This window comes from Montipora capricornis, chromosome 4 (assembly GCF_036669925.1).
Source record: "Montipora capricornis isolate CH-2021 chromosome 4, ASM3666992v2, whole genome shotgun sequence".
Classification (NCBI taxonomy): Eukaryota; Metazoa; Cnidaria; class Anthozoa; order Scleractinia; family Acroporidae; genus Montipora; species Montipora capricornis.
The window spans coordinates 42835403-42845402 of NC_090886.1; the positions used below are offsets into that span (position 1 = coordinate 42835403).

At 40.1% G+C, this 10000-nt stretch overlaps 2 protein-coding genes across 8 annotated transcripts in view; both read right to left on the bottom strand.

Moving 5' to 3' along the window:
* The window catches only part of LOC138044766 (uncharacterized), a 7053-nt gene extending 1385 nt beyond the window's left edge, over positions 1–5668 (bottom strand). The window contains exons 1-6 of one of the 5 annotated variants that reach the window (XM_068891184.1): positions 5057–5668; positions 3777–3943; positions 3415–3475; positions 2808–2947; positions 1606–1817; positions 787–933 (exon numbers count right to left, since the gene is read on the bottom strand). In XM_068891184.1, the coding sequence (XP_068747285.1) occupies positions 787–933; positions 1606–1817; positions 2808–2947; positions 3415–3475; positions 3777–3916 (700 nt within the window). In that variant the 5' untranslated portion in view covers positions 3917–3943; positions 5057–5668. Of the gene's footprint in view, positions 1–786; positions 934–1605; positions 1818–2807; positions 2948–3414; positions 3476–3776; positions 3986–5056 lie in introns of all 5 variants that reach the window. The other 4 variants (XM_068891185.1, XM_068891183.1, XM_068891186.1 and 1 more) reach the window with 4 other exon arrangements.
* Positions 5669–7349: 1681 nt separating this feature from the next.
* Positions 7350–10000, bottom strand: part of LOC138047017 (synaptic vesicle 2-related protein-like) — a 33445-nt gene continuing 30794 nt past the window's right edge. For 2 of the 3 annotated variants that reach the window (XM_068893679.1, XM_068893681.1), the window contains one exon: positions 8579–8721. In XM_068893679.1, coding sequence (XP_068749780.1) covers positions 8713–8721 — 9 coding nt within the window. In that variant the 3' untranslated portion in view covers positions 8579–8712. Of the gene's footprint in view, positions 8722–10000 lie in introns of all 3 variants that reach the window. The other variant, XM_068893680.1, reaches the window with a different exon arrangement.

A 10000-nucleotide genomic window follows, 5' to 3' on the forward strand; every position in this document is an offset into this window, starting at 1 on the left:
TGGCAAACTCACGGTGTTGTTGAAAAAGTACAAGTAGAGACTTAAAGTTTCAAAAAGGCCAGCTCTCTCGGAATCAAAGGTGAACCATAGTTGAACTCGTGAACGCTAACGATATGTTATGCGAATTGAAGCGATTCTAGAATACCCGGCCACTATTGTATTCTCGTGGCGGCATCCTTTGAACAACGAGGCATCAATAGAAGCTAATCACATGCAAATTAAGTGGACGGGTATTCTAACCAACATGACGGAGTTCATTAAGGGTGCGTTCGATTGACCCTATTCCGGAATGAGATTACGTGGAGTGATGATTTTAAAATGTATGTTTGGCGTTTTGAAGCAACAAGGATAATAAAGATATGTTTAAAAGAGCATTTAAGCGGAAGTTTGACAATTTTAATGTGAATCTCTGTAAAAGCGAAGGATTTCTAACTTCTATTCCGGAATACGGTCAATCGAACGCGCCCTAGGAGTTACCCTAGTATTTTTTACGCGAGAAGGTACGGGTTTTTCTTTATTATTAAAAATCAAAAACATTTTTCTTGGAGCAACTTTGGTCTTAAAATGCACTGCCGAAAGTTAATATAGGAGCGAGTTTCTCGCTTTTACTTCAAACTCGACCCCACATTTTGGAAAAACTATCAAACGATGGATCTGTGGAGTAACTTTGGCCCCATACAAACTGGTTTTACTCGTTCATTGCGCTTTGCGCCTCCACGAATTGAAAATATATTGCGAGTGGTAGCTTAACAACTACGATTCTTAACCCAAGAAACCTTCTCTTACCTAAATATCCGTTGGTCGCATAATTTTTGAAGAAGTGGATCTCACTCTTAGGTTGTCCTTCTTCAACCCAGTAACTCGTGTCTTCAGCTATGTCTCTCAGGACCAGGGTACTGCGGCTGCCACTCGCAGGGTGAAACTTCACTTGGCCTGCAAATCATGGGAAAAAGGAAAAAGAGTTTTAGCAAAACAAATAATCTTGTTAAACACGACCGACACGGTATATTTCAAATGTTCCGCTGTGACGATTCTTGGTGCACTGAAAACCAGAGGATTAAACCGGCCAAAACGGAGGAGCCAATTAGCTGTTCCGTTTAAATATATACTGTATATAAATGGTGTAGAGTGAGGACTTGTTTTAGCTTAGTTATGCATCTCTCGCAACGTCTCAGTTGGTGCTCCCAGGAGCTTTTTGTTATAGGGACGATATCGTTGATGTCACCCATTGTCATTAATGTGCCAACCAGAGCCCCATTGGCTGTCGAAACAAAACGTCTTTTGTTCCTGTGGTTGGCAAATTTGAATAACAAGAGCAATGTTTGTAAACAGATATCTCCCCGATATGAGTGTCACTGTTTCCTCAGAAACCGAAGATGAAAGGCACTGGGAACGAGGTTGAACAAAACTAAGTTGTCTTCAACGCTCTTTTCTAGCCATTGCGTTCTGCTTCATATGGCAATGGCATCAAACCAGCCCAATGAGATCTAATGAAGATAGAAGTTTTAAAGAGGTTACAGTATTGATTAACTGAATATTGCTTGGTGAGAGATTTCCTTAAAGATTCTGTATTAAGTCCTCCGTGCTCTTTAAACTCTACTTTACCTGACTCTGCCAGAAATTTGCCTGTCAGTTTGTGTAAGAACGCTCTTCCAGGTTTCTTTTGGATGTCCACCTTCGGAACTGATGCAGCGGCAGCTTCTTTTGGCATTTCCGATTTGCTCAGTTTTATCGCAGTCTCCGGCACATCCGAATCCAGAGCGTTAACAATCTCCTTCGCAAGGGATGTAAGAGAATTGTCAAACACAGTCCCCTCTCTATTGAAAGATCATAACAGAATCTTAGCAGAACAACTGGATGACAAACTCTTCTTAACACACACGGCCGGAGCTTATATTTCATCCGGCAGCAGAAGGCGAATTAAGGCCCCGTCCTCACGCATTACGCATTGTGTATCCCGGGAGGCAAAACTGACGGAGGTAACCTGCGAGTAAGCTCTCCAAAGCGAGGCGAGGCCGCCTCGCTTTTGAGAGCTTGCTAGCGGGCTAAAACAGAACGGAGGGAAAAGTGTCGAAAATATTCAGAAACGCGTGAACGGGGACTGAAACTACTGCCAGTCGTCTTACTTCAGTACCCATCTTGTACAAGCTGTATAAGTCCTCGAAGGTTCTTCGATTACAGCAGATGGCCAGTTATTGCAATTTTTGCATTATATTGCCACAATAAAGATGACGTGATGCCAAAGAAATGATACCTATGAGCGAAGTTTATTTTTTCACCATTTTGCCCACTCATTTGATTAAGAAGAATGCGGATCGTAAAATCTTGATCGATTGATGAAAGACTGACAAGCTGACGTAACAACTTTCGGAATGGCGAAGAACCTGCTGCTTTGGCGAATCATTTTTAATGAAAGATGATTGCAAATTCTCGCACGTTTTCACCAAATGAAGAATTAGCCAATATCAAAAATATCATAATACGCTATGTTTGTCCCCCCAAGATTTTGCATAAGCATTGTTTCCAGTTTCTCTTGGGACCATTTTAAGTCCCAAGAGAAAATAAAACAACGCTTACGCAAAGTTTTGGAGGGACAACAGAATATTATTGTATTTTTATATTGGCTTATTAAACAGCCTGTGTTACTTTTCCGAAACGTAAAAGGAATTTTCGAAAACATGCCATCCTTAAAGACTTTTATGCGAGGATCATCGTCGGTAATCAATGGTTGGCAACCGGTGATTGCCTTACGTCGCTGGCTGATGCAAACGCCTCCCCTCAGCTAGAGTAAGGAGTTGCTTTTCTACCTAAAGTCGATCCATAACAGACCAGCAGTGATGATACCCAGCCATCCTTGTGCTTTAAAGCCCTTCTCACACATAACGGGCACAATGGATTTTGACTGGGCGTCTGCGTAGTTCAGTTCCTTTTTGCAATTCCTGGAACCCTGAAAGCAAACGGAACAATCCAGTAAATGTTGCGTTGTATATATACATTATTCTCTGAAAAACAGGGAACAGTCTTTTTTTTTTTCAGTAGTGTAGCAGCTCTCGTAACCAGCTATTGTTTGATTTTGTGAGCTGCTTCTATAGTTTTTAAGTTCAATTCCTTATTTAAATTGTTTCGTTTTTTGTTTTCGGATAGGGTAGCCAATCACGTTACGAGGGCTGCTACATCACCCCTTTTTTTCCGAGATCACAAAATAATCACTAGTTAACGCTTCGTCACAGAGATTGCAAATAGGCGTGGTTTTTTAGATGCAACACCTTAAGTATTTAATCGGGTCGGTTAATACATCACTTTACCCTATCGACAGTACTGCTGGGGTTTTACTATGTATTAATTTCCTCATGGACAAAAGAAACGCATTTTGTTTGGAAGGTTAAAGTGGCCTAAAAAATTACGATCGCTCACCGTATAATCACTTGTCATAAAGCAGCAAATGACGGCAGCGTTATCCACTCCACGAGCCATGCTTAAAACAAACAAAACGAGGGTTAGACCTTGATTACGAATGAGACGAGAGCTGGATTTACTTGAGCAAAGCGGGAATGTCAAGTGAGGTGAAGCGAAAGTCGATGACCAAAGCCCTGTAGTAATGATACCAGATAACGATAGGATTACGATAACGATAGGAGTTCTAGCAATAGAATTGGGTAGATGAATGAACGGACGACGAATCCCTGAAAACTAGTATCTGCAATGTTATTTTCTTTTTTTTGCCAATAGTTTAATTAGGTGAAAACTGTTTGTGTCTTTCTGCCATCTCAACCCACCTGTCATTTATGTTTCCTGAAATACCGTCGTGTACATCCATCCAAGCGTTGATGCCGAGGCGACGTAATCCTCCGTAAACTTTTTCCACCAAGTTTTGTACGTTCCATTGGTAGGACAACATCACGTGATGTGTCGCCATGGCTACCTTCAGCGATATGAAGCAGTGCTTGAGCGGAATTTAACGGAAAGCTAGTGAATGGGACAAGCCCTGATCAAGAAGATGATTTAAAGACGGTGCAAACTAATTCAAGCAATTTTTGCCCCAGTCTATGATTATGCAGGAATTGTAGATCTTAACAAGAGTTATTGAAATCCAAAGAGAAAATTGGGGGTAACCACATATCTTTCAAAGATAATTGATGAATAATATTTGTAAAAAACTTTAAAATACAAAGCACCCATAGCAAACCTGAGTATCTCGAGATGCGCATAACGTATGCGCAACAACAATAGTAGGCACCGTCCTTAAAGCATTGATTATTTATTCTGATACGAAAACTATCGTTCTATCTATCAGTCAACGCGATTCCGAAAGTTGTCACTTGCAGTTTGTCTGGTCAACATGTTCTTGAATACTGTCGTTTTTTGTAGCTTAAAAGCAAATAACAATTTGACAGTTTCTAACCGTTTAATGTGTTTAGCGCAGAAATATGACAACCCAGCATCAACGAAGCTTTCTTTCGATACTTGTAACGCTATATGTTTGGGAAATATAGCAAGACATATTGTTGTAAAATTGTGGCCTTTATTTAAAGCAACACGTGCACGCTCTGTGGGCCTATTTTCAAGTTTGATTTAAAAACCTGGGACATGATGCTGAGCGTATGATACATTATCTGCTTTCTGAGACCCACATGTTTTTACATTTGAAAAACTTCACGGTTACATTATGTAGTATCCGCTTGAAATCAAGTCCAAATATGCGTTTTGATTGCCACAGAATAATAATGATTTGAATCATTTGAGAGGTCAAAAAATCTTTTCTAAGATTGCCAATCATAGAAAAGATATTAATTCGCCAATCGATGCGTAAACTTATTTAAAATGCAAACAACATAAATGACTAAGAAATGAGTTCGTTGCAGTAGTGCATGAATTTGAAAGGTTTTACAAGCTAAAATAATTCTAGGTAACCAAGAACTACTCTCTAATACACTCAATCCTTGTCCTTGTTCATAGGAGATACTAAATTGCAAATGTGACTAGAATTCTTTGCTATGGAAACAAACGTAAATATCAGGTGAACTAACATATGTAAAAGAATACTGAGCGAAGTTACCTTCGTTTCTTGTCTTCTGAGAAATCTTCAGGCGGATTCCTAAGAATGAAACCAGTGCCTTTTATTTGAGTTAAATTGATCTCTTTACACTGCTTCTTCTTACTTTCACAGCGGACGTAACTGAGTTTGGTTTAAAACGTTCAACGTCTTTTTTCATGCAAAACATATTAAACATGTGACTTAATAAGTGCAAAAACTCATGCGTGAAAATTTCAGCTACATATATAATAGACGAGGATCGAAACAAAAAAAGACAAAGATCTCCCGAAATTTTTTTTAGTAGAAAAGGAGTTGAGGAGATTGTATTTGGGAAAGTGTAGTTCCCGTCAATTATCAATGAACTATTATGTCTTTTCCCGTCATGTATTTCTGAGATGTGCTGGATGGAACTCGGTAGCTCGATGAAAGAGCAATAACAATCAAAAGGCCTTAGAGCGGTTTTCAATTGAGTGTCGAAAGTAATTAGCGAATTGCTTTGGTTTATGATTACTTCACTCATTGATTGGTTCAAAGTTCTCGCGCCATTTTTTCAACCAATCAGAAGTGAAACCAAAGCCAATCGTGGCTCGCGCGTGCACATTTTCCCGCTCTTTGTATCGGCTACGCGTAATTACTTCGAGTTTGATTGGTTTACCAGATTGTCTCTGTTCTTTTGGATTGGCCAAAGTAATTGCTTTGGTTTTGGTTTTACGACACTCATTTGAAAACCGCTCTATGATCGAGTCCTGTTCAAGTCTGTGTTTCTTCCTGGCTTCTTTGCTTGGACTTTTAAGTTGCTTCCTTAACTCCGATTTTTTGTTCTGAGCTGAGCAAATCACTTTATACCCCGAACCCCAGTTCGAATATTTAATCCTCTCACATGGGTGATGATGTCACCCCTGGCGTTTCTGATACTTATGACTGACGAATTCTTCATTTGGCATTTCATTACGTGCATGAAAAGGAAGCTCGTCAACTCTCCGTCAGCAACGAAATAGGGCTTAAGGAAGTTGGGGGTGAATTCAGAACGATTGCCCATGCTGAAAGGTCGTGCGCTTCGTACGTGCTTACGTACGTGCCAGACCTCTTCCCGCCAATCTACTTCCAGCATTCTCAAGTCGTTCTCGCCCTGAATTCGCGATTATCCTGAATTGTCAATTTGCTTTGAATTCACTAAAAATCATATCCGTGGGTTAAATTCTATTCTGCAGGAACCGCTTCTTTCCGCTTTACCACTGAAGATCGAGACACCACCTTTCTAAAAAAAACCATTTTTTTAAGTCTACCATAGAATATCGCTGGTGAAGAGTAATCAGGCCTAAGTTAGACCAATAATTTAGGCCTAAGCTTTGATTTTAACCGACCTTTTGTAGTGTTTAATTTTGTTTGTTGGCGAGTGATAATACAGCATCAAATAGTGTTTAAAATATTGTCCCTGAGCAGCTAGCGGTGAGGTGGTCGAGTGGTTAGGTGACGGGTTGATCAACATTCCCAGGTACGAGTCCTTTGTCCGTACAATTGGATTGTCTTTTCAAACAAATATGACCATTTCCATAATCCATGTCAAGCTTTCAGTCTTCTAAATTCACAATAATAGTGAACAATTCAGGATAATCGCGAATTCAAGGGCCAGAACGGGTTGGCCTTCTTCTCGCCATCCCCTCACCAGGTCCTCCGCACGATGCGACAGTTTTTCGAAAGGATGTTGCATCTATCCATAGGGAATTATTCAGTAATATATGATTAGCGTCTTCACTACAATGAAAGAGCTTGCTTTCAAGGTGTAAATATAACAATAAGAACGCCAATTGATATATAGATTTAGCCAAACCTAAAAGTGGAGCTCCCGGGATATAAATTCTTACAAAAAGTTAACAGGGCTCGAGCCTGTTGTCAGATCGAAACCCAGTACCTCACGGTCAGCGGTCAACTTAAAATAGTTAACTGACCTCGATGAGCTGGTCACGTGATACCGGTCCGCGGATACCTTGTTTAGGCAGATGGCAATTCACCACAACATAGCTGTCCAGTATATCAAAGATGTACGGTGACCAAAAGCAAATTTTCTCGAACAGGCCTCCGTGTTCAAAAGGTGCCATAACGCTATCCACCGGGTAAATCACTATCGAGCCGATAAACAGCACCAGATGGGTTACCATATTTGCTTACCGATGGTGCTCCGCGCACGCGCCAGCAGCGTTGTCACGGAAAATAATCCTTTTTCGGACTTAATGCATTCCCTAATGCATTCAGCACTGGATGTCTCTCAGCCCGCGTTTCACACAATAATAATTCAAAAAGCTCACAAGAATAAACTGTTCCCACATTTATTTAAATATTTTCGTAAGTTAATTCTGCATTACTAATCCATGAGAATTTATACAACTCCTTCATTATTGTATGACGACGACCAAAACCGAAGCTACCCCAGTTCGCACCCACTCCTTCCCAGTACTTTACCCCAGGAACCACCATTCAAATAAATGGTCCTACTATTATTTAAAATCTTTAAAAAGTCGGCAATACAAATTCATAGATTTAAAAAGCTTTCTTAATATTGTATGACGACAACCAAAACGGGAGCTACTCAAATTCACCTACCCCTCCCTTGTACTTTACTCCACGATTCACCATTTATATAAATAGTACTACAGTAATTTAAATACTTCATAAGTCAGCGATACAAATTCATAGAGTTAAAAAGCTTTCTTATTATTGTATGACGACAACCAAAACCACACCTACTCCTCCCTGGTACTTTACTCCACGATTCGCCATTTATATAAATTGTACTACTATTATTTAAATACTTTGATAAGTTAAGTGCGCGATACAAATTCATTTAAAACGCTTTCTTGTTATTGTCTGACGACAGCGAAAACCGAAGCTACTCTAACTTACACTCACTCCTTGCCAGCAATATGAAGCAATTGAAAAACTACAACCCTCGACTATTTCTCGAGACATTTTAAATTTGTATGGGTTTAGGCCTAGTAATATGGGCCACATTTTTCGTGCAACTTGTCGCGCAACAATGTTGCGTTGCAAGTTGACCAATGATATTATTGTTTTGTGGCGTTCTCGTTCACGACCGCGTCGTAGATCTCAAAGTCCCTCTTATCTCGAAGTTGTGGTCCCTTTGCAAAAAAATACAAGCTTCCATTTTACCCAATTATCAACGTCCCCACTCGTTTTCCTTTTTTCTAATGGCTGCGAGGAATGAATTAATTCGTAAAGCAGTAAAGTCTATGTAATACAAAAAAATACAATCTATTTCCCTGAATTATATATTTCCTATATTTACGATTGAATATTTGTTGTTTATATTAAATTCCTGCAAAAAAAATATTTTCACACGATCTAGCGATTAAATCCACTATCTAAAATAGCATTTCTTCAAGGAATTGAAAATACAAATATTTTTTACAAGTTGACTTTGTACAGCACGAAGCATAACCTACATTTTAAAGCCTGCTAGAAAGCTCTAGATTTTGGGGTTCCCCAGCGCCTGGGAATCACGCGAAATATCTTCAGCGAGGAAGCGGCGAAACGCGAGGTGAGCGCGATAACAAGCGGGGACACGCGAGGGGCTGCGTATCTTGCGATTCTCATTCACGCGGAGGTTAAACTGTACCAACATTCTTGTACGTCATGGCGATATATAAAGCCAGAAAAAATTATATTTCCTGTGAGAAATAAAAGTGATGAAAAAAGAATTAATAAACATGATTAAGTGCGCGCCGTGACATTCGTAAGTCATTTAGTTTCCTTTCGTCCACTTTTCATAGCGTGCCTGATTGAGAAGTCTGTTATAGAAAATTAGTTTTCATTTACACGAAGGGTGAACTAATAATTTTTTACCACCACAAAACACTTTGCTTTCGACTCGCTTTGAATAAAAGAATGTACTGAACGCAAAATCAAGGCTAAATGTGAGATACAGTATTTCAAAGAACATCTTTTGCAGAGGGGATAACCATTTTGAGCATTTCGAAAAAATTATCTTAACTCTATTATGGTGAAAACGGAACAAATTGACTTAAGCATGGGTTGTTACCATCTCCAATCTTTAAACTCATCGGCACAGATGAGTGTGGAATAAGGTGCCTAAAGGTGGTCATGCCGGCGCGCCACCGGACATGACCAGGAGGTAACCATGGTAACCCAACCACGGTCCACCACCTGGCACCAGTCACATTGTAGTGAAGCGACTTAGTGCGCGCGACAAAACATACAGATGCCACGTGGCCCTGCAAGCTGTGGGGCGCCCCCACAGTATCAAAGCATGCTGGAATGCATGCCTTAAGTTTAACTTTGCCTAAATTGCATTTAGCCACATTTAAAAACCGTCGAAAGGTCACAGGAATATTGTCACAATTGGGTTGAAATTTCGCTCCATGTAAGGTAATCCGGATTCCAGAGTCCACAAAAAGTTTTTTTTAAAATGTAGAATCTGGAATCCTGGGCTACAGAAGCCGGAATTCGGTCCTAGGAATAAAGGAATCCCCATAAAATCTAGACTTTCGAAAAGTCCTTCGTCTACATAAGCGCGGAACGAAGGACTTTTCATACTATTTAGCGACCCAAAAACGGGTCGCTGAGCTAGGCCAATCAGAGTAGTCCTCGTGGACCCCAGAAGATAAAGTTGTCAATCAAACTTTGCCACAAGCAGTGAAGCGTGATTTTCAAACATGCTAGATATTCCGATTACACGACCATCAGAGGAAAATAATTCAAGAATATCTGTCTTGCATAGATCTGTTTGTGTCTTCTCCAACCGGAGCTGGGAAAAGTCTGACCTTTGAACTAGTCCCGTACGCTTTTGGTCGTTTACTTGGAGCGGGTGGCATGCTATCGTCTTCGTAATTCTTCCACTGATTTCACTCACAAAAGATTTGGTCTCTAGCCGGTCGCTATGTAGGAGACAACACATTTAAAATCTTAAGTACAAACTGGTGTTTGGAA